Genomic DNA, 24,779 nt, shown 5'->3' with positions numbered 1-24,779 from the left:
AAACTATGACCAAACAAAAATCCTGGGTTTCATATTTCAAGAAATCACAAAACTTCCCAGATCTATTAGACCCTTAGGGAAAAGTAAAATTAAAAGAACTCACCAGTCATGTCCTAAAAGAAATGCCCAATTTTAAAAAGGCAGGAATGTCATTGTCAAAATCTGGAACATACAGGTCAGTGAAAAAACTACTACAAGAAACTAAAAAGAAGTAGTTCAAGTATCAAAGAACCATAGTCAGGATCACACAAGACTATGATATAATTATATAAAGGAGAGAAGATCTCGAAATATGATAATCCAAAGGCAAAAGATGAAGGCTTAGAACCAAGAATAACTTATTCTGCAAGACTGAATATAACCCTAAAAGGGGGCAGGGGATGGAATTTTTGATTTAAAAAAAAACAACAGATGAATAGAAACCTTGGAAGACAAGCACAGGAGTCAAGAGAAATATATTCAAGCAATTGGAAAGGACTAAATGATGATGAAGTGTTTATACTCTAATAGGGGGAGAAGAATTGTGTTCCTTTAGAAACACACCATCTTTAAATGTCACAGGGAGTTAAGATAGACACAGTGCTTGAAAATGGTTTCACTCTATTTTTTTCTTTTCAGAGAGAAAAGAAAAGAAGGGGGAAAGCAATACACTTAGGAAGAAATGATTAGGCTCATAATTGGGCTGTTAAAGAAGAAGAGTATACAATCCTGGAAGGAAGGATGTGGGAAGCAAGTATCTCATGAGCTTCTTTCTTTCCTGAACTGGCCAAAGGAAAGTTGAACATAAACACATACATGTATACATGGAGAAATTAGCATACAAATGATTAAAACAACAGGGAAACAGGGATATGGGAGGAAATGAAGAGGGAAGATAGAGAGGGAAAACATACTTCAACTTTGAAATGTGATTCATAAAAAGGAAATAAAACATAAGAACCAGTAATAAGGGTCTAGGTAAGTAGAAGAAAAGAGGGGCCAGGGAGTGGGAGCAGACCACTTGTTACTAGTGTTGACCAATCATATTCCTTCTCTTTCTTCAACTTCTTCTTTGTAAAGAAGTTCTAAAAATCAAAAAATGGATGGTTTGGACCCCAAGGACTCAAACTACATTCCCAAAAGACAACCTAGTATTGAGAAGGTGGCATAAGTTAGAATTACAAAAGAGAGCACTGGAGTCAACAATTAGTGATTCATCAGCACAAAGGACAAGAAAGCAGTTGGTGCTCATCATAGCCGACTGCTCCATGACCATGAAAACCCTAGATGATGGTTTGGAACATCTGGGTCAAAAGAGAACTTGGCTGTTCTCTTTGTGTGCAAAACTGATTCTGCTGGCCCAACACGTAAGGAAATGGATGTAGGATGTAGTTTTAAGTGTGCTCAATGTGTTCAAAGGAAAATACATCTTCCTTGTACTGCTTATCTGGAGAATACAAGTAGCCAGTCTTTGGAGTTTGTGCGTATAGACGTTTTATCTTTGAAAAGAGGTAGGTAGAACATGAGCAACATTCTGGTGGTGGCGGACGATCTTAGTCACCGTGCACTGAAACCAGAAACATTCTACAGTTGCCAACATGTTGTAGAAAAGTATTAGCAGGGTATGGTTTCCCGGTCAGGATCCATTCTGAGCAAGTCAAGACTTTGAATGCAAGTTCATCAAGGAGGTGTTAGAGAGATCAGTTAACAGAGACTAATGCTTAGCTTTGGCCTCAGCTGAGAAAATCTCAGAGGGGACCAAGTAAGAATCCGATGCTTAGTTCACTATCAGTAAATTTAGGAAGAGGATAGCAGCCTGCTAAGGAATCTTGCTGTCCAAAAAAAAACATAAGATAGTGAACTGGCCAAGAATCACCCTATACCAAATACTGGTAAATATCCTATCTACAAAACAGCTCCATAGCACGGCAAGAGCCCTGTAATAATAATACATTGCAACTACCTATTGCCCATTTGGGCACCGTCCAGATTATCTGGAGGACAAGAATGATGGAGGGGCTACTGAGGGCCTTTGAGATGGGCCTATGCAGCAGTTGCAGATCAACACTTGGAGTCAGATGATAACATATAGGGAGAGAACTTTTAGGGCCAATTAAAAAGAGAAATTGCATGTTAGTAACCTCTTGAGAGTTTGGAAAGTCTGCCAAGATGAAAGCTTGCCAAAATCAAGGGAGATCTCTGCCTAACCATGGAGGAATGGCTGGATCCAGGGGCTACCCATTTCCTTCCCAGTATTCCCCCTGAGGAAGCCCCAAGGAGTTATGTATTGGGCCCTACAGCCTAAATCATCCAGGAGGTCAGAACTCAGACAGTAGGTCAGCAGGTCTTAGAAAAAGGGTGCAGAATAGATAGCAGCATGCACATGCACATGCACACACACACACACACACACACACACACACACACACACACACACCCTTAAAAGGAAAAGTAGGCTTTACTTGAGAGATTCACAGTTTTCATGTACAATCCTCTTTCTCTGTTCTACTTTGTATATAGAAATGTTCACTTTGTTTGGCGTTAAGATTGAAATAGAAAATCACTTGTCTAAAGGAATCAGGTCCCCAGAGAAGTGCCAGGACTCTAAGATTAGGGTTTAGGATGACTTAGGATGCTACAGAAGTAAGAAGAAAGATAACTTCCAGTGACAGAACACAGGTAAGAGTATACCTACATAGTTGGTGTATACTGTGTTCCTATGTAACATGTACAATATAGCTATAACTCTAGGTGCCTGGTTGTGGAATGAAACTAATGTAGATGTTTACTTACTAATGTATATGCCTATTTACATTTTGTATGATCTTGTGGGAGTATGCTATATACTAACTGATGAACATCAATGAGGTGTGTATGAAGATTCACATGTGATGGACAGGCACTACAGATTTATTTTTCTTTAACTGTACAAAATTTATTCATGGACTGCAGTTCCCACAATGCTTGGAAGCTTCAACCATTGGGGAAAATTCTCTGGATTATATTTCCCAGAAGGCTGGGCGTGAGACTGCAGCATGGAGATATCACCCAACACAAATTCTAACAGAATGAAAGGTTGGAAAAGCCTGGTGAGTTTTGCATGTAAGGTTGAAGCAAGCAGTGATGGAAACAGAAGCAGGAGAAAGAATTGCTGCATAGAAAGAAAGGAAGCAGTGTGGGCTGGGCCAGGCCAGCCACAACCCAAGCATCCAGCGGGCCTTGAGGGGGTTTGCCCCAGTTCTGACAAAAGACTTCAGTTGGCATCTGGCCCTGAGAAGTCAGTACTCTCTAGCCCTGATGACTCCAAGACTGAAGGAGAAGATAATTAAGCAGAGCAAGTTGGAAGCCTCAGCTTGAACACCACTATTGTGAGTTTGATCTGTGTTCTTCTCCTGTTACATTGGAGAGACAAAGGCATTAAATACAGAGTTGACTACAGCAGCCCTGGGAACATGGGAAGTGGCAGCCATTTGTGTACTATAGGATTCATCTATCCTATACAATTCTAAGACACGATGTCATGTCATATATACCTACCCTTGACCTCTGTATTTGGTCTATAGTATGAATCTTTACCATGGGATGGTATACATCATGTATCCTCATGTAACCTGGGTGTCTCTTTTGTTACATGTAACAAAAATAGATGTGTAGAATAACTATCCAAAAGCACATACATATATTTATATGCACCAGATGTAATTTGCAGGGACTGTAACTTGTTAAACTGGGGATACAAATTAACAGACATATGAAACAGAGGAGAGGACTGAGAAGAGACTCACTTTCCCATGTTGCCATGGGGTCTAGGTGGAGGTGCTGATTAGAAGAGAGCGGACATTGCTGGATGCCCGAAAAAAGTAGGTGCAGAGAGAAGCATCCAAGCTCATGGTAGCACGCAGAAGCAGTAGCGGCAGCAGAAGCAGTAGCGGCAGCAGAAGCAGTAGCGGCAGCAGAAGCAGCAGCGGCAGCGGCAACAGAAGCAGAAGCGGCGGCAACAGCAGAAGCAGCGGCAGCAGCAGTAGCAGCAGCAGCAACAGCAGAAGCAGTAGCAGCAGCAAAAGTGGCAGTAGCAGCGGCAGCTATAAGCAGGAGCATCAGGAACAAGACTAAAGCTGAGACAGGTGCAGAATTAGCGGACAGAAGCCAGAGCGAGGAAGGAGAAGCTGCATGGGACTCTGGGCAGGAGATGGGATGCAGATGATGTCTTCACTGCAGTTCTAGAAGTCTATTAACACTATTGAGACTTTCCCTATTGGTGTTATGAGTTTGTTTATATGAGGACCCCTCTAGGAAGGAAGGAGAGTGGCCTTATCACCTTGCTACTAGATGCAGAGGGAACTTCTCTTTATGTCCTTTTCTGCTTGGAATAAGTACATTTTATATGCAAAATGCTTCAAAGTAGCTTTGGTTGCCTGAATGTGAGCTTACTCAAATACCACTAGGGGAAAGCCAAGAATATACAAAATTTCAATATTCACAGGAAGAAAGAGACAGAAAGACAGACACCATCCGGGTAAAGGCAAAACACAAGACATAGCAAAGTTATCAGAGAGAAGTTTCCCAAGAGCATACCTGTTTTGTATAAGCCCACCTGAGCATTCAGGTTGCCACGGGTATCTAAGGGAACATGAGTTATAATGAACATGTCCAGATATTCCCTGCCTGCCTCTGTTTGGCCATGTAAGGAGTGGCAGTGGGGTCAGCCCATGATACTGAGCCCTTAGTGGAGTCACATCACAGTCAGAACACCTGGAGAGTTTCTACCAAGAAAGGGAAAGAGAGGGGGGGAGGGGATGATCCCTTCTGTATATCCACTGTGTCAGTGGCTCCTTTACCTGAGCATCCCATTAAGGGACTCTTCATCATCTCAAATTTCAAGTCCTTTACCACCCCCTCCAAGTCATATGGAGCCAGAGATCAGCCCCAAAGCTCCCTCATAGTCAGTCTGGAGGAAGTAGGGGATATTTGTACATGCTCTGTACAACCTACATTACTTGAAAAATTAGGGCATTATGAACTGTGGGCACTGGTTAATCCTCTTTTATAGGAAATACACCGATGTCTGCTATATTCACTAGCTGCAGAATTTTCCACTCTATGGATTTAAATGTTTCACCAAAGGATGACTAACATAAGAATCCTTTGGTGGGTACCTGAATCTTTGATTTCCTGCTAAAGGCATAATACCAACCTGTTCATTCTAGAAAACCACAACCTCAAAGCTGTACAGGATTGTGGAAGGTCATCTATTCTCTTCACCATCTTTGGGTAGGACCTCACTTAGATTCCAATAGACAATCTGTGTGCAGATTCCCCCTCTCCCCTCCCCCCACCCAACAGAATATCAGCACTTTGAGAACAGAGACAATCACATTTTCATCTTTTGTAGCCTTAGCACCTAGCACAGAGGAAGCGATTAATAAATGCTTGTCAAATGAGTGAATGAACTTCTGTGAATGGGAAACAAGTGTGGAGAGGTGAAAGCAAAAGGAAACAATGGATCGACGACTTCCTGAATGACAAGAAAATATCAAAGCACAATGAGCATGTAATGTATTTAATGGTTTTGATGATTATGAAATAAATGGGATGTTTGGGATATGCCATGTTCCATTTCCCATTTAGCTATTTAACAGAACTCTTGGGCAAACCCACCAATGACCACAATGGTAACACAGGACAGGCTAGCAATCTGTTGGGTGAACCAAACCAAGTGGCCTTTCCCTCTCTCTTTAGCCTGAAAAATCAAGTACATTTTAACAGAATAGTTATCACAAGATCAAGCAGATTTTCTATTCCAGAGCATATTATCCAGAAACTTTTAGGAACAGCCAGCAAACACATTAAATGAAACCATGTCTAAATAGGAAAAGAAAACTGAAAAATGAGCTAACCCATCTGGGTAATTCAGGCCAAAAGCTGGTGGTTTTTAACCAAAATTAGCCAGGATGGGTTTTTTTTCTGATCATGAATACCTGCATCATTACTCCCCTTTGATTTTAGTTTACCTGTGGAAACACAGTTTGAGTCTTAAGTAGGAAAAAAAAAGCAGCAGCTGGCACCAATTACCTGATGGCATTTATACAAGCAACAATAGGATTTGCTATCCCATGGAGGCTCTGACAGCCTAAAAAGCCACAATCAACTTTCAGGGGATGTCAGTAGTTTTCTCAACAGGTCAGTAGTTACTGTGACGTTTCAGCCTATGAGCAGCTCATGTCAGTGGTCAGCAGGCATCCTTCATCCCTTTTGTCTGGGCTCTCTCACAAGTGCTTGGTGGAGTGAAAACCGAGGGGTCACGAATGCCAAGCTGGATATCAAAGAATCGAGTAGAGAAGGTGACACTGTAGTTCCTGGTGTAGGTTTCTTGCACTGGGTAACAATCCTTGACAGTATAGATGCCAACCCATGCTTCATCTGTAAGAAGGAAGGAAATCTAAACACAAGCTCATGGCTGTGATGTTTTTAAGGAATCACAGGGGAAAGAATATGGGCAAGAAAGGAGAAGGTATTGTCAATTCTGTGAAATATACTGTGGTCTGTGGGGATAGGGAATAATGTATGAAGGGGGAGTCAACTACAGAGAAAGTTAAAGGAGGCAGACAAATAAATCCTGGTAAACAATCAAAGGCAATGGAGGGAATTTTGAGATGGAAATTGATTTTTTTAAAAATAGAATTCTTCTGGGGCAGTTAGGTGGCTCAGTGGATAGAGCACCAGCCTTGGAGTCAAGAGGACCTGAGTTCATATCCGGCCTCAGACACTTAACACTAGCTGTGTTACCCTGGGCAAGTCACTTAACCCCAATTGCCTCATAAATAAATAGGTAAATAGATAGATATATAAATAAATAAAATAGGATTCTTCTATATAGACAGCTGAAGGCTGAGATAATTTGAAGGAAGTTCATGAAGGTATGAAAAATATAGGCAGAACATGAATAGGTTCACCAGATCCCATATATTTTTGCCTCTTAGAAGTTCTTATTTCCTTCAAAACTCAGTTCTGGTACCAGCTCCAACTTGAGGTTTTTCCAAATTCCTGTCCTATTCCCACCTGCTACTAGCAACTCTCTCCCAAATTGCTTTTACTGCATGTCCCAAAAGTCTTAGTAAGCTTTGATAGCTTAAAACTGCACTAAGATTTTTGAGATGTCCTGTATTTTCTAAGTTCCATTTTGAATACACTTATATTGTGTTCCACCCATCCCTCTTATGTAAAATTGAATCTCTGAGACATCTGGTGGCATAGTGGATAAAGAGCTGACCCTCGAGCTGGAAAACACCTGAGTTCAAATCCAGCCTCAGAAACTTACTAGCTATGTATCCTTGGACAATTCACTTAGTGTCTATCTGCTTCAGCTTTCTCATCTGTAACGAGTATTAAAATGGCCTCTCAGTGTTGTTACAAGAATCAAATGAAATATTTTTAAAGTGCTTTGCAAAGCTTAAAGCTAGTTATCATCTTCTTCTTCCTCCTCCTCATTATTATTAGGACTAGTAGTATAATAACAGAAACCAAAATTCTCATAGGAAAAGATCAAAAGCTTCAGAGTACAAGCTATGTAGTCTATGAAAGTATATAATATATGTGTGCGTGTGTGTGTACATAGACTTCTTCTAGTTACTTACATGTGTACAGGTTCCTTCCCCACCTCCCCAGCAGAATGTATGGTCCTTCAAGACAGGAGGACTCTTTCATTTGTCTTTGTGCTCCTGGCACTTAGTGATTGTTTCTTGAGTCATTGATTCCCCAGACTTACCAAGGGGATATTCACTTAGTCCCTTAGAGCAGGAAGAAGAAAATCTGAGAGAAAGCCTGAGATTATGTCTGGATACCCTGAAGCCTTACGTGTGCATATTGCTAAGGGTCCAAAACTCTGTTCTTTACTGTTCCCAACTCACAGGGATTTGTTTTGCAATAAGTCAAGTCCCGTTTGTCCTGGTCAACTGGCACAATCCTTTGCATGTAGGAAGACCTTGTTAAATGCTGCTTCAGTCTAGTTCCCCACCTGGCCTCATTCAACCCTTTTGGAATCTCCACCAGAAAAGGTAAGAGGCAGGTGGATACATTGTGATACTCTGAACTGAATGCCAACCCCTTTGGAGTTTCTATGGAGGAAATGTAATGGAGGGAGTCCTTCTAAAAAGGTTAGGTAAACTTTTCAAATTTCCCTAAGAATCACCTTCCTTGGAAAAGTTACAACCAGGGCCTCTGTCCCAGTGTCTGTCCTGTCTTTGGCTTGAAATCAGCAGAATGAAGGCCCAAAAGATATCCACTTACATTTCCGGGCTGGCTTCCTGTCTGACCATTCCTGGACCATTATCTGGTCATCAGGGCCACCAATGTAATACTGGTCTTCATAAGTTGAGTTTTGGGGGATATCTAGAGGATCCCATTGGTCGGTCAAAGCAATCTTGGAGCACAGCTTGGTGGCCTGGTCAATCTGAAACATCACTCCATCTTGATAGAGGAAAATATATTCAAAGAACCTGAAAGACAGGACCATAAAGAAAGGACAGTCATGGTTTTGTGGGGGGTTTTGTTTATTGTATGTTTAAAACCCAAAGAGCTTTGACATAAATGGGATTTTTAAATGAGGAAAGAAATTGGAGGATTTTGCCCTACCAAGGCAGTTTCTTCCCCTTCCCACACCCCACTCACTTAATCAATCAATAAGAATGTATTAAATGTTCCATCTACAGAGAAAGAACTGATGGTATCTAAAAACAGATTGAAGCATAATTTTTTGATAGTTCCTTAATTGAAGTTTTGTTTTTGTCTCTTTTCTTTCACAACCTGCCTAATGTGGAGATGTTTTGCACAACTGCTCATGTATAATTTATATTGAATTGCTTGAGTTCTTGAAGGGGAGGAGAGAGGAAGAGAAGTTGGAACACAAAGTTTTTAAAAATTAATGTCGGGGCAGCTAGGTGGCGCAGTGGATAGAGCACCGGCCCTGGAGTCAGGAGTACCTGAGTTCAAATCCAGCCTCAGACACTTAACACTTACTAGCTGTGTGACCCTGGGCAAGTCACTTAACCCCAATTGTCTCACTTTAAAAAAAAAAATTAATGTCAAAATTTGGTTTTACATGTAACTTGGGAAATAAAATTCTAAATTTAAAAAAAGAATGTATTAAATGTTTCCTATGTGCCAGTCACTGTATGAGACAGTGGGGATATAAGGACAAACATGAAACTATCCCTGCTCCCAATGAGCTTCAATTCTCACCTCTTCTTTCTGAGCCTCAGTCTTCCCATCTGTAAAATGAAGGGGTTGGAAAAACTATATAAATACATAAAACAGGAGTGCAGCTGTGCTTTGGGCACATCGTGAACTATAGAGCAAAATAGAGTGGAAATTTGGCTTTAGAACGTGAGTTCAAATCCTGATTCTACCTTTCACTCCCTGTCGGACCTGAGGAAAATCCCTGGGTCTCTCTGGACTTCAGTGTCCTCAGCGGTATAGTGTAGATGTTGGAAGAGATGACTTCAAAAGTCCCTTCAACGGGGCAGCTAGGTGGCGCAGTGGATAAAAGCACTGGCCCTGGATTCAGGAATACCTGAGTTCAAATCTGGCCTCAGACACTTAACACTTACCAGCTGTGTGACCCTAGGCAAGTCACTTAACCACAACTGCCCTGAAAAAAAAAAGCCCCTTCAAGATCTCAAAGGAGGGAGAGACTTGTTGCATTTCCTCAATTCTTTTCCAGGGCCCCCCAGGCAACAATCTGTGATGACATTGTAGAATTAGTATCATCTTGCATTGATTAAAGGAAATTTCCTGACTGGGAACTCTCTACATCAAAAACAGCACAAGTATAAACCCCTTTCTCCCCCGCCCCCCACCCACCCAAAGAAAAAAGATGAACAGAGAGCTCACATACATTAAGGAAATGGTTTTGCTTAAACAGAAATGTTTAGGGGCAGGGGTGGGGAGTTTGTAAAACAGTAAGGCATTATCTGTCATGAACAACTTCCAGCGAATGTTTTTCTCAAGCTAGCCACTGGACTGACCACCACCTCCCCGAGTAAACTGTTCCCTTGTAAAGGGCTATCTGCTACAGTATGTCACTTAGTCTGCTGTTCTCAAACTACTGATCTCCAAAGACGGAACTTTCAACAAAATAGCAGCCAGACTAAAAATGTGTTTATTTTGACAGGAAAGGTTTAAAGGATTTTATTAAGGAAAGAAAGGTATGGCTAAAAAAAAAACACATGAGTGAAATATTTATTTTCCACTCAAAGACAGTAATTCCAAAAGATGAGACCTATAGTGTTAGTCTAAAATGAGAATCTAGCACTTTCATGCATGGGGAAAGGACTTGAGACAACCCCAGGTGGATCAAAGATGCCTAACAAAGGCTCATGTGAACATTAATGCAAACATCACTGACCAATAGACAACATATGGAAGCAACAGGAGACCTCTGCTTTTTTATGCTGGTCCTACTCTGGTGGCTCTTTAATGAATGCACTATTAGATATAAACCAGTGGCAAGAGAAGCTGAGTTCAAATCTGGCCTCATACACTTGACACTAGCTGTGTGACCCTGGGCAAGTCACTTAACTCTCACTGCCCCACCAAAAAAACCCAAAAAACAGTGATGAGACCTGTTGTTCTCAAAGCATTGTTCTTTCTTGTTCTTCAACAGGTGACACTCCATTTTCTGACAATCCTCCATGCCCAGAATGCCTACCCCCATACCACCTCTGCCTCTTAGAATCCCTTATTTCCTCCAAAACTCTACTTATATATAAAGCCTTTTCTAATCACCACCATATATGCACATATATTATGTGTCATGTTTTGTATCAATGTTTGTGGCTTATAGGTACATATTGCTTCTTCCCAAATGATGGAAATTCTTTGAATACAGGGACTATTTCATTCAATGAACAATGTCTGATACATGGGGTGCTTAGTAAATTCTAGTTGACACCCTGCCTTCCTGAATTAGTATGCTGAACTGTCTTGTAAATAAAACAGTGTCAGGAGGGAAACTAAGGACCACAAAGAAGTGTTAAGTTATATTGGGAGAAAAAGAAGGTCACAGAAGGGAGAGGACTTTTGCTTGGGGTGGATGAGATGATGATAACTGATAAAAGTCAGGAGAAACTGTTGAATTCTTATTTGATTTATGTTTTTCCAAGAGAGACTTATCTTTACAGTGGCAATAAGAGAACAAAAATGACTAATAGGGAATTGATGCTCAAAATAAATAAGGCAGTAAATAGTTAGAGAACACTTAGGTGCCCTTAATAGATTAACTGTATACTCAAGTTCTGAAAGAAATAACAGATGTGACCCCTGGGCCATTGTCAATGACACATGAAGGCTAAAGGAAAATTGGAAAGGGACTATGCAATTGGAGAAGGGCAAATGGTGTCCCAATTTAAAAAAAAGGGGGGGGGGTAAAGAACAGAATCTGCAAACTACAGGCCACTTAGCTTGACTTTTCTTACTAGGAAAACTCTAGAATGAATCATTAAAGAGATCACTGGTGAGTATCTATAAAGGAAAGTGGTGATTCCAAAGAGCTAGCCTGGCTTCAACATGAAAAGGTCATGCCAGACTCACCTTATTTCCTTTTTTAGTAAAATGAGTAAATTAACAGGTGAGGTTGTGGGGATAGATTAAGCAGAGGTTAGCAAAGATTTTGGTCAAGTATCTCATACTGTTTCTGTGGAGAAAATGGAGGAAGATGGATTAGATAACAGAATCAGATGGACTGGCAACATGTTGGCTAGCTAGAGTCAAAGAGTAGTCATCGATAGATCATCTTTGATGTGGCAGAATATCCACAGTAGAATAGCCCAAGGGTCTGTGTTTGGCCCTACGCTGGGTAGCATTTTTATCAATACTTTGGATGTAGCCATAGGTGACATGCTCATCATATTGCCTGATGACACCAATCTGGGAGGGCTGCTTAACACACTAGATGACAGAGGCAATACTAAAAAGATTGGGCTAAATCAAGGAAGCTGATCTTCAATAGGGATAAATGCAAAATCTTGGACATAAAAAAAATCTACTTTGCTGGTATCAGATGGAAGAAGAATGGTTATAAAGGAATTGTTTTGAGAAAAAAAATCTGGGTATTAAATTGGACTCCAAGCTTAATATGGGTTAACAAACAAGGGAGTAGCCAAGAGAGCTAATGCAAACATGGGATGCATTAAGACAGAAACCATTTCCAAGAATAGGGAAATGATAGCTCCAACTGTATTCTGCCCCTATTGTCTCTAGAATAAAATATGAACTCTTCTTTTTGGCTTTGAAAGCCTTTTACAAGCTATTCCCAAGCGACCCCCAGCTCCATCAGACGTGCCTTCTCCCCATGTTCTATGATTCCTAAGCAAACTCCTGGCTCAGGGGCCTTGTATAAACTTTCCCTAGTGCCTGGAATGCACTCCTTTCTCACCTGAACCACGGAGGTCTCCTCTCTTCCTTCAGGAGGAAGCACAAGTGCCACTGTGTACATCTGATGCCCCCCCACACACAGCGACACTGAATTTCATGACTCTGTATTTGTGCTTCCTCTGGATTTATGTATATGTAGACATGCGGTCTTTCTGGATAAAACAGGAGCTCCTCGAGGGTAGAGATTGTGTACTTTGTTATATTGATACCCCCAGAATCTAGCACAGTGCCTGGCACATAGTAAGCACTTAATAAATACTTCTGGATTGATTAAAGATATCCATGCTTGCCCCTAAGACATAACTAAAAGAGAGGTCATTTATCTTATGGGGGTGAAAGTCTCTCTACTCCACATAACACTAACCCAATCCTTCAAAATAAAGAGAGGGGCCCAGAAGAAATCTTAGTCTGATTGCAAAAAGGACTTTGGCTCTTGTGGGAGAATCTGGACGGCCTTACTTGCTTAAAATGCAACCCAATAAATTAGTAATGCCTGGCTCCGATGTCTGGTCAGCCCCTACTCTGGGACTCTCCAGAAGAAGCCCTGAGCTGGGGCCATTTGCCCCTCCTGATGCATTTGAAGCTGAGGTTACACCCTGGAGTTAGGATGAGGCATGAAGGAAAAAGATGTCTTCAAAATAATGATCTGTGTCCATGTCAGATGGCTTCCTGTTGGAGCCGGTGCCTAACAACCCAAATCCAATGATGATTCCAAGTTCATTTTTAAGATTTCTGAAATGACCGGCCTCCTCAACTGTTATATGAGTTCAAAAGATAAAATAATGGCAAAGAATTCTGAAAGCGTTGTCCAAGGATATGTTTGGATATGCGGAACACTGGAAATGAGAACTGGGGAGTAGACATTTATTTCAGGGCAAAAACATTCTCCCAAATGCTACTCCTGAGGTCTTACTTTGACATCGTCTATGCCCTGTGCCCCACACAAACTGGGGACCCACAGTTTCCCAACCACAACCTGCATCCCCAGTTCTATACCTTCGTTTCTAAGTTTCCTTAGGCCTAGAATGCCCTCCCCCAACCCCAACTCCACCTGATGGAATTCTGCTGAGCTCAAATACCATCCTCCTCTTATTTTTCCAACTGGAAAGTCTGGTGGAAGAAAATGGTGGGAGTTAGAAAGACCAGGGTTCAAATCCCAACTCTGATATTTAGTAGCTTGGTGAGTCAATCAACCAATCAAGAAGCATTTACTAAGAGCCTGCTATGTGTAAGGCACTTTTCCAGGTGCTTAATTCTCTGAAACTCAGGTTCCCCATCTGTAAGATGGGCATGAGGCCTATAGAATCGACCTGACCTGACTGCTGTGATTCTCCAATGAGAAGTGTGTAAAGTACATAGCTTGAATGGCTATAGGAGTGTTGGTTCTGTCATTTGAAGCTTCTTTCCCTTTCTTTCCCTCTCATAAAGAGCTCTGTCTGGGGGCAGCTAGGTGGCACAGTGGATAAAGCACCGGCCCTGAATTCAGGATGACCTGAGTTCAAATTTGGCCTCAGACACTTGACACCTACTAGCTGTGTGACCCTGGGCAAGTCACTTAACCCTCATTGCCCCATTTAAAAAAAATAAATAAAATTTTAAAAAGAGCTCTGTCTGCCCTTGTGCTCTCATCAACACCTACTTTGACTCAGAATTCAGTTCAATTTAACAAAAGTCTAGTAATTTGTGACTTGTCTTAGCTCTCCCATTAAAGGGTAAATTCAATCAAGGCAAGGAATTGATTGTGAGACAGCTTTAAGAAAGCACTGAACTAGGGGCGGCTAGGTGGCACAGTGGATAAAGCACCGGCCCTGGATTCAGGAGTACCTGAGTTCAAATCCGGCCTCAGACACTTGACACTGACTAGCTGTGTGACCATAGGCAAGTCACTTAACAATTAACACTTAACAATTGCCCCACCAAAAAAAAAGAAAAGAAAAAAGAAAGCACTGAACTTAGAGGTAGGAGGAACTCTGGGTTAAGACCGGCTTCTAACACTTAGATATGTGGACCTAGGAAGTCATTGTACCTCTTGGGGACAGTTTCTTGATCTATAAAATGGGGACAAGTGATACTAGGAGTATGTGATGCTGATGCCTCAATGAGATAATGTGCGTCAAGCACTTTAAAGGCTTAAAATACTCTGTGTCTGTCATTAGGATTTGGCATCCTCCCCACTATGCAACAAAGTCCTCTGCAAATAGCAAGCACAGTATAAGCATCTGGAGCTGAAATTACTTCAATCAAAGCTCATCTGCATCCTGTGTGAGCTAAGAGCTATCTTCAAAGGATCCATTGATTAAAGTTGACTAGTGTTGGTGCAAATGATTCCACTTACCATTTCACTCAGGTTGCATCACTTAAAAGAAAAATCAAACTCTTAATACACATTAATTGGCAGGATGGTGGTTCAGGAGGCAGAAAGTCATGAGTTCAAATCAAATCCTGCCTCAAAGCCTTATTACTTGTGTCATCCTAGGCACACAACCATGCCTCAGCTTCTTCATATATAAAATGGGAATGATAATAGCACCTACCTCAGAGATTTGTTTTGAGGATTAATCAACATCTATAAAATACTTTGAAAACTTTAAAGTGCTCTCTATATGCCAGCTATTATTATTACCATGCCACCCATGGGTGGCTAATTGCATATTCACTTACTCGAATGGAGCCATAATCTTCTCCATTTGGCAGTTCCCACTGATGATACAGATCAAACCCACCCAACTTGTTTGCCCATCCCGTGGGACCATCATCCATGTCCTCCCAAAAGGGCAACACACAGATCCATCCACTATTCGCACTTTCAACATCTCAAAGATATGAGTCAGCAAACCATCTCCCTTTCCCTCCCTGACCCATCCCAGGCCGACATGCTTACCCCATACAACCATCATTGAGAGGAACAACATTTGTACAGAAATGGACCGACTATCTCCATTACCACCAACACTGACCCCTGGCCAAGTGCCACTGGGCAGCCTGGGAGTAGTGGCACCCACCAGATCACCAGATCATCAGCCCTGCTTCCAGCCAGACCCTAAAGCCTTCAACCATACAAATAACCCCTGTGGAGAGGTGACCTGGCAACTGCCTCGGGACAAACTTCGGCCCCCACCTTCTTAGCAGCTGCAGCTCCTGAAGAGAGAGAAAAGAAAGTACCACCAAAATCCTAGACACTATTGGATGGCTCAACGCCAGAGTTGGATATTAGCATATCAGTAGAAATGACATTTAAAAAGAGACATTTACCTTACCTTCTACCTTGACCCTTGACACCACTCCCTTAGGCCCAAGGGCCCTTCCCTCTGACTGGTGGTGTCTTCCCCATTAAAATGGGAGCGCCCACTTGTCTATTTGTAACCCTAGAACTTGGCACACAGTAACTGCCTAATAAGGACTTCTTTTCATTCATCCTAAGTACTGAATCTTTTCCTTGTTTCAAATTTTTAAGTTAAAATAAGAGGCCAGGAGGAGAGAAAACCCCCAAAGCAAAGAAGTATAAGTCAGAGCCCTTCCATTCCCACTGCAGGGGGCAGCATGATCTCCTAGGCTTATCAAGTGATTTCATATTTTCCATACAGAGCCAGGAAAGGCTGGACCATTCCACAGCAACAGTTGGTGGTACTTTTCCAAACCATTTACAGGACAAACATGAAGTTAAAAAAAAAAACTGAGCCAACTTGCAAATGCACTTTTCAATTCAGTAGCAAGCACAAAGCGGCAACTGGGTCCCCTCTTCAAACAGTCACTGGGGGTTCGAGCAGCTAAATTCCTGTTTTGTTGCATTGTTCTGTTTTCCCTGAGGATCAACAGTGACTGCATCTGGACACCATGTAGCTTTTATGCAGTGAACACCCCTGACCAGCCACACCTGTGGACCCAGAAGCACAAAGCTTTGGGAGACCTTGCATATAGGGCAGCACATTTGCAAAGCCCTTTGGATGCTCAAGTCCTTCTCGGAGATTTCTCTCCAATCTGCCCCTCCAGGAATTCTTTCATCCTCCTGGTTTTGTCCCTGGCTATGAGAGGGAGTGTGGTGGGCTACATATGTGAAAGGAGGCATACACTTTCAGAAATAGCTAGTATATTGCTTTGTTTCGCATAAATGAGCTCTTTTAAAAAATGAGCTCTTCTGTTACAAGGGAGGACTCTGTTGGTGAGGGGGCAGCAAGTGACAATTATGGGTTTTTAGAGCATCAAAAGAATATTGTTTAAAAGAACTCTGGCTGGGGGAGCTAGGTGACACAGTGGGTAAAGCACCAGCCCTGGATTCAGGAGGACCTGAGTTCAAATGTGACCTCAGACACTTGATACTTACTAGCTGTGTGACCCTGAGCAAATTACTTAACCCTTACTTACCCACAAAAAAAAATTAACAATTAAAAAGGAACTCTGACTTTAGAGTTAGAAGAGGCCAGGGTTCCAATCCCTTTTCTGACACTCAAGAAATAGTCCAGTAACCATGGAGAAGCTACTATTATGATTCCATAGAAAGGGCACTGGTCTTGGAGGCAGAGAACCTGAGTTCATTACGTGTGTAAGATCAAGCAAGTCAATTTGCCTAATGAGGCCTCAGCCTTCTTGTGTGTAAAACAGCACTTTGTCCTCAAGGACCTTACATTTAATTACAGAAAAAAAATGTGCCTAAAAGTACATGCAAATGATGTACAAAATCGGTGCCATGGGGCAGGAATGGCCAGCACCGGAACCCCTGGGCACAGGCTTCAAGAAGCCAGGGGAATTACACACACACACACACACACACACACACACACACACACACACACACACACACACACACGCGCACACACTCTCTCTCTCTCTCTCTCTCTCTCTCTCTCTCTCTCTCTCTCTCTCTCTCTCTCTCTCTCTCTCCATCAGAGAGGCAGCCAGGAGGGTTATCCCTTGTCTCAACCAGGAATGAGAGGAGGCTTGGACATGTGAGGGTTCTGCTCCTCTGGGTATGTGGGAGAGGATCGGAATCAGATCCAGGGCATGGGTGCCTTGATCAGAGAGAAGAGGAAGTGGAGAGGGTTGAATGTGGACATGGGACACCTGGTTGGAATCCAGGCTCTGCCTTACTTCCTGGGCCATCCCACCTACAAAACAAAAAGGGTTTGACTATGTGGCCTCTGACGTCTCTTCCAGCTCTAAGTCTCTGATAGAATAGGGTCCTTTCATCCCATAAAAAAGAACTATTAAACACCAAACTACAGTAGATTCCATTCTGAGAAACTGAACATAGGCCTCACTGGAGCTCTCAAGAACAAGAAAGATGCTACAATTCTAGAGCTCAGTTTTCTGTTCGTTTTTTGTTTTTAATTCATGCTGCACTCTCATCACAGGCCTGTCACCTACTGGCTTCCTGGAGGGCCCCCCCCCCCATTTCAGTTACCACTGAATGAATACCCGTGATTGTTCGCCAAAGGGCCCAGGTCTTTTCTGGAAAAGACAGGATCCATGTGGCAATCTCACTCCACAGCCACATTCCCACAGTCAGCTGCAGCTCCCATTGTGGACAATGATGAGAACGACATCGAAAAGTGGTTCACTTGCATCTAAATGATTGTTATAATCTTGTTAGAACAGAAATATTGTATTGACCTTCCCCTTTGGACACAAACCAGCACTCATTGAGCCTTGGGTCCTCAAGACTTCAGACAGCAAAATTCACAGATTGTTTTTCAATGCTGACTTTGCCTTCTGCATCATGCCTCTGATACTCAAATTGAAATATGCTGAGGTCTGATTTCACATCCCTAATTGATCTCATATTGTTTGCCTTCTCAGCGAGTAGAGGAGGGGCCAGAGGGAGGGAGAAAAGTTGGAATTCAAAATTAAAAAACGAAGAATGTTTTTCAAATTTTTCTAAATTAGAAAAAATGTTGAGATCTCCCCAATGTCCCTTTATAGATCTTTTTTGTTGTTGTTTTTAGAGGGATCAGGTTCACAATCTATTCAGGAAATCGATGGATCTGTTGGCCATTTCTTTTCCCAGAGGGTCGGGGTGCAGAGAATTTAATTCTGCTGGATAGCACAGCCTGAGGCTGGAGGGGCTATTTCCAGGGTTGGAAGCAAGGAGCACTACCTATACATACTGGCAAAGACAGTCTGCATGAGGTTAGTTTTGCTGAGCACAACCACCCCACCCCCACTTTCTTTGTTTCGAGGGAAGACTCGGTGGGCAGGGGGTCAGAATGTTTTTTAAAGTCTCAATTTTGGGGGCAGCTAGGTTGCGCAGTGGATAGAGCACGGGCCCTGGATTCAGGAGGACCTGAGTTAAAATCTGGCCTCAGACACTTGACACTTACTAGCTATGTGACCCTGGACAAGTGACCTAGTCTTCATTGCCCCACAAAAAAAAAAGTCTCAGTTTAAAAAAAATCTAAAATAAAAAAAATCACTAATTGTCATTTACATAGTACTTTAAAGTTCACAATGTGTTTTATCAAACATCTCATCTGAACTTCACAACTACACGTGAGCTATTACTGGCCCCCATTTTACAGAGGGGAAGCAGTATGTAGGAGGATTGGACATAGAGCCTGGAATTTGAAACCTTCTCAGACATTTACTAGCTTTGTGAACCTGGGCAAGTGAGACTCAGCATTCTCATCTGTAAAATGGTAATAATCATTGCATATACTTCATGGGGTCTTTGTGAGGACCAAATTAGATTATATGATTAAAGTGTTATATAAATATTAACTTCTGCTACAGAGAAGGAAACTGAGGCTCAGAAAGGTTTGGTCACTTTCCTAAGGTCCCAAAGCCAGTTAATGTCAGAAGCAAAATTTGATCCCTGGTCTTCCTGACTCCACATCTAACAGGCTATACACTGTGTCCCCTTGACTCTCACGATTCCTTGTTATCTTCTCAAAAATCCTCCAGAAACTCCTTTCTTCCCACCGTATCAGCCCAACTCCTTCCCTGAACTCCAAGGCTTGCATAATCTAACCGCACTCCCCAGATTCCTGTCTCCGTTCTTGCTAAGTTGGTCTCTTCACCATTCCAGGGACAGCCATTTGCTTTGTCTTCTCTCACATAACTCTCCAAGCCCAAAGTATCTTGTTCCCTGGTGCCCATCCATCTCAGCTTTGCCCCTCTTTCATCCCCACTTCTCCCCTGAAGTCTTCATTGCTTTCTCTAGTCTTCATGATTCTATCCTCTTTCCTCAGAACCCTATAAACAACTGGAATCCATCTGCACCATACCATAAAGGCCTCATTACCAACCTGTACCATCTCCTATTTCATGCATCAAAAGTTTGCCTCTCCAGATGGATTATAAGACCCTTGAGAGCAAGGGCTTGGTACTCGGGACTTCAGTGATGCCTGCTGACAGAATGATACATTCAAATAACACCCAAAAGAGGCAGTGAGGTGGTGCAGTGGATAAAGCACTGGCTCTGGATTCAGGAGGACCTGAGTTCAAATCCAGCCTCAGACACTTAACACTTACTAGCTGTGTGACCCTGGGCAAGTCACTTAACCCCCACTGCCCTGCAAAAAATAAAAATAAAAAAATAACACCCAAAAGCCTATCCCGGCTCTCTGTTTCCTGCTATGCTGATCTCAGACTTCTCCTAGCATTCTAAGCCTCACCGTCCCTTCCCACTCTCTCCAATTTAAATTCTTTTGATCCCTGAGCATCATGCTTCGACTCTAGGTCAGGTAAGATGTTGATAGGCTCAAGCATTTGGGGTAATCGGGTTAAATTCGATGAGAATATATGTAAAGTCTTACATTTGGGTCCAAAAGGAACTTGACAAGAAAGGGATGAGAAGGCCTGATGAGACAGCAGTGTGTCTGGGGCCCTGAGGAGGTCAGTGCACTGCAAACTCAATAAGAGTCAGCAGGGTGATGTCCAAAGGGCTGGTGCCATCTTTCGCTGCACTGAGACTCCTAGTTTTCAGGGCTAAGGAGGGGCAGTGCCTCCACACTCTGCTTGGCTCAGAGTCACGTGCTCAGTCCCTCTAATGGGGTTAAAGTAGAAGACCCTTTTCAGAGGAGAGAGGCCCAGATGGTGTATGACCTCTCAAATAAGAACCAGTACAATGAATTGTGGATGTTTAATCTGGAGATAACTGAACTCAGGTGGTGCATGTCAGGTACATCTGTCTTCACCTACTTAAAGGGCAGGAAGAACTAGCTTTTTTCTGCCTTGTTGTACCCAGAGGGCAAAACTAGAAGCAATGAGGGGAAAGTTGTTAAGGGGCCAGTTTAGGATAGAGGGAAAGAAAAGCTCCGTTATAGAGAGACCCCAAAATGGAGCCAGCCAAGGGGCAGAATGGGACCTGGAAGAACTAAAGTTCAAAATCGCTTGTGGGGGGTGGGGTGCCTTTCAGGTATAGGGGTAGATGGCTGCTGAGGGCCCTCCCAGCTGTAAGAATTCCTTTCTCGGCAAACCAAGGCGCACAGTGGGAGCAGCCTATGCTGCTCTCCTTTTTCTGGTCTAGAATGATCTGATCTCTCTTCTCTCCCAGTCAATATCTAAGAGCCACTCAAAGGAATGACTGTATTTGGAATCTAAGACCCCGAGTTCAAGTGCCCATAAGCTGCCACTAGTCTATGGGAAAGTAGGCTAAACTTAGATTCACGGAGATCTGGGTTCAAATCCTACCTCAGACACTAGTTGTGAAGCCCTGGGCAAGTCTCTTAATCTCTCTTAGGCTTCCGTTTCTGAATCTGTAAAATGGGGGTGTTCATAGCATATAATGTTGTGAGAAATCGAGTGATGTAATGTTTGTCGAGGTATTCTGGGTAAAAAAAAAAAGTCAGCTCTGATTAACCTCTCAAGCCGTCCTGTAAAATCGTGAGCTTGGAACACAAGCCAACTCGAAATCCCTGCTCTACCTTTTTCTAAGGTCTCTCCCTCACCAGTCCTATTCCCTCCTCCACCCAGCATCACCTTAACAACGAGGGCGCAGGGGTTTGTAAAGGGTGCTATGCACTCCTTCTCAAGTTCCTGTCACCCCTAGCTTCTGCTTCCTAATTGTTCCTGCGCCCCCCTCCACCCCACCCCACCCCACCCCCCGCCCCGGAAGAAAGGGCTCTAATACATTTCCATTGACTGCTCTGTCATCTGGACGTTTCCCTGTCGTGGGGACGCTGTCCCTGAAGACCGGCTTTGTGCCAGGCTGCGGAAGAGTCTACCTAACGCCTTGGACTCCTGTTTGTGTCACCTGAAGCCATCCCAGGAAAATTTCCACGAGGCCTACCCCCGGGATATAAATAGAAGAGCCATGGGCGGCGGATGCCAGGGAGCCTGGAAAGGGCAGGAGTAGGGAGCGCTGGTTGCTCAAAAGGAAGTACCCCATCGCCCCAATTTTCCAGAGGCGAGATGCCAGGCGGAGGAAGGGGGCTGGTCTACAGAGCCCGGAATTCTCGCCCTAGCAGCCCTTGCAGACAATACATCCCCTGCAGAGGGAGGGGCGGCTGCCCCGCCCAGTCGGGCATTTGCTGCAGGCAGGCAGAAAGAAGACAAAGCTTGTCACCAAAGAAAACCCGAGTCACTAAGAGCCGCAACTGAGACTGGGCAAGGACAGGTCCCACCCCGACCAAATAAATGACTGCGTACATTTCCATTGGCTTCTTCCCCTGCCCCCCTTTCCAACCCCACCTCCCAGCCCCACGCCCCAACGCCCCAGCCAGGATAAGTAATCCTTAAATGTTAAAGAGGGGGCGAGCCTGGTCCTTTCCCAGTGGGATCTGAAGTGAAAAGGAGTCCCCTCCCCCTCCCCCAGCTCTGCTCCCCCAAAGGAAAAACTACAGACAGACAGAAAAGCCAGTCCAGGTGCAGGGGTCCTCCCCCCACCCTATCCTCCCGCAACCCCACGCCCTCAGCCTTCCCGAGCCCCGCAGTGGTCTCCTGCCTCTGCAATGCACCCCGACCACGCAACCTGAAGTGCCGTGCTAATTGCGGTCCCCCAAACCTCTTCCCTGGACCTGGAAGCGCTACTTCCACCCCAACCTCTCCGAACCCCACGGTGCACTCCCGCACACCCCGCAGGGCGCCCCTCCCCCACTTGCAACGAGCCCCCCGCCCCCGCCTCACTGCAGTGCTCCCCCCACCTTCCTGCCTTGCGCAGTGCGTTACTCTGCTTTGCTGCAGTGCCCCCCCCGCCTCCCCGCCTTGCCGCAGTGCCCCCCTCCGCCTCCCCGCCTTGCCGCAGTGCCCCCCTCCGCCTCCCCGCCTTGCCGCAGTACCCCCCCCCGCCTCCCCGCCTTGCCGCAGTGTTCCCCTCCTCTTCTTGCTGCAGTGCGCCCTTCCCCCACCTCCTCTCCTTGCCGCATTGCGCCCCTACCCCGCCTCCTCTCTGTGCGTCTCTCCACAATGAGCCCCCGCCTCCACTCTTGCTGCAGTACGCCCCCCGCCCCTCTCTTCGCAGAGTCCCTCAATGAGCCCCACCCCAAACCCTCAACGCACCCACTCCTTGCCGCAGTGCACCCCACCCCAACCTCCTCTCTCTGCCGCATCTCTCAAGTGGGCCCCTTCCCAAATCCGCAGTGGCCCCTACCTCCCCCAGTGTGCCCCCCCACCTCCTTTCTTTGCGCTTCTACGATCCTCTTCCCACACCGCAGTGCATCCCCCCCCCCGCCCGCGCCTCCCTACCTAGCCATTGTGCGCCCCCAGCTTTGCGGCAATGCAACTCCCCCTCCCCCTCCCCCTCCCCCTCCGCCTTGCCGCAGTGAGCCTACGCCTAACCACAGCAGCCCACCTCGTTCCTCCCCACCACTGAAACCTTCCCTCACTACACCCTACTCTCCCTATGCCCCTGCCTGAGACCCTGGCACTCACCTCTTGCAGGGGATGAGAGCCTTCCTCTCCTCCAGGAGGCGGATGCGCTGCTGGAGGCCATCGTAGGAGAGCAGGGAACGGGTGTTGCGGCCGCTGGTGTGATCGTAGCGCACCTGACGTCCTTCCCACTGCTGCGGAGCCTGGCATGGCTGCCCGGGATCTCCGACAGCCAGCTCCCAGCTGCAGAGGCCACCCAGTAGCCAAGCCACTAGGAGCGCGGCGCGCATCCCTCAGTGCCGCTGGGGACAGCGCAGGTGGAGAGGCGCGGGCTGGGGAGCAGAGAGGCTAAGGACGGGGCAGGACCGGGCTGGGCTGGGCACCGCAGGGCAGGGCAGGGCAGGTAGGACAGGGTAGGGCAGGGCAGGATAGGGTAAGGAAACGCAGAAAAGGGCAGTGGCTCTCTCTCCGCCGTCCCCTCCCTCCCCTAGCCCGTCGGTGCACTTGCCGGGGGAGGGAGGGACAGAGGTCCAGTCGCGTCGGGAGAGAGCTGCGACCTGGGCTCCGACTTCCCCGTGCGCAGGGAGCTAGCAGGAGGACACTGCGGGCACGGAGCTCGCAGCTGGCTCCCTCCCGCTCCGGCTCCGGCTGCTACTGCGGCTTCCTTCCCCCCCGCCGACTCTCTGCTGCCAACAGGAAATGCAGAGGCAAACGTGCCCGTCACAGCCCAATGGGCATCCGCAGAGTGGACGTGCGGGCGGGGGGAGGAGGGAGAGTCGGGCAAATGCGGGAGGGCTGCAGCCTCAGCCGGGCGGGGCTGCCGCAGTAAATGCTGGGGAGGGGCCCAGCTGCCGAGAGCTTCTACTCAGCCCCTGCCACCCCTCCCCCCCCAAGGGGCATCTTAGCATCCCTCTGGACACTGGGTGGGGAGCCAACCCAAGCACAGGGGCAGAGAATTCACCCTCGGCTTAATTTTAGGAGGGCCTGGTAGCGACCTTAGGGCCCCTCCTTTTTCAAACCAAGAAAGGGAGGATTTCAGAGAGGTGCAATAACTTACACTGAGGCTTCGAGGACATTAGACCCAGGGCTACTGTGCGCCAGGCACCGTGCTAGATCCTGCAGAGAATCTCTCTGGCCCCAAGGAGTTTACTTTGGGGGCTAAAGGCTATTGGAAGCGCTTTTTCACCTTCTCAATCAGATCAAACCATCATATCCACATATTTGTGAAAAACGACCTCAGGCTCCTTCAGTTCACTATCTGTGTCACCTTAGGCAAGTCATTTGCCCTCTCTGTGCCTCCGTTTCCCTATCTGTTATTCTTGTTGTTTGTCCTTTTTCCTGAAAGAGGACCATGACATCAGAGAGGTAATGTCATGACTTTCTGTGAATTGGATTTAAGTGAGGCAGGGCTGTTCAAAGTCATCAGCCCCACTCTCTCCTGAGCCATCTGGGGTCCAATGGAATGGACTAATTGACTTCTTAGATTATAGACAACACTGCAAAGCACCCTAGAAGCCATCAAGGTCAACCCTCTCATTGTACAGGTGAGGACCCTGGACTTTCCACTCTACTCACCACCCTTCTCTCTAGCTCTTTGGCTGGGATTCTCAGACCTGCAGCTGACAGCTTGT

The 24,779-nt window shown here is 45.2% G+C and overlaps 1 protein-coding gene across 1 annotated transcript; it reads right to left on the bottom strand.

Annotated features, from left to right (window-relative positions):
- Positions 1–5,523: 5,523 nt before the first annotated feature.
- Positions 5,524–23,848, bottom strand: EPDR1 (ependymin related 1). The gene is made up of 3 exons (XM_043984759.1): positions 23,212–23,848; positions 8,266–8,474; positions 5,524–6,399 (listed from the first exon to the last, which is right to left on the bottom strand). Exons 1-3 carry the CDS (start codon positions 23,436–23,438, stop codon positions 6,209–6,211), a joined length of 627 nt encoding a protein of 208 aa, XP_043840694.1. The 5' UTR covers positions 23,439–23,848; the 3' UTR covers positions 5,524–6,208.
- Positions 23,849–24,779: the final 931 nt, after the last annotated feature.

This window comes from Dromiciops gliroides, chromosome 1, assembly GCF_019393635.1.
Source record: "Dromiciops gliroides isolate mDroGli1 chromosome 1, mDroGli1.pri, whole genome shotgun sequence".
Classification (NCBI taxonomy): domain Eukaryota; kingdom Metazoa; phylum Chordata; class Mammalia; order Microbiotheria; family Microbiotheriidae; genus Dromiciops; species Dromiciops gliroides.
The sequence above is the reverse complement of the archived record's forward strand: the minus strand, read 5'-3'. Positions and strand labels throughout refer to the sequence as shown.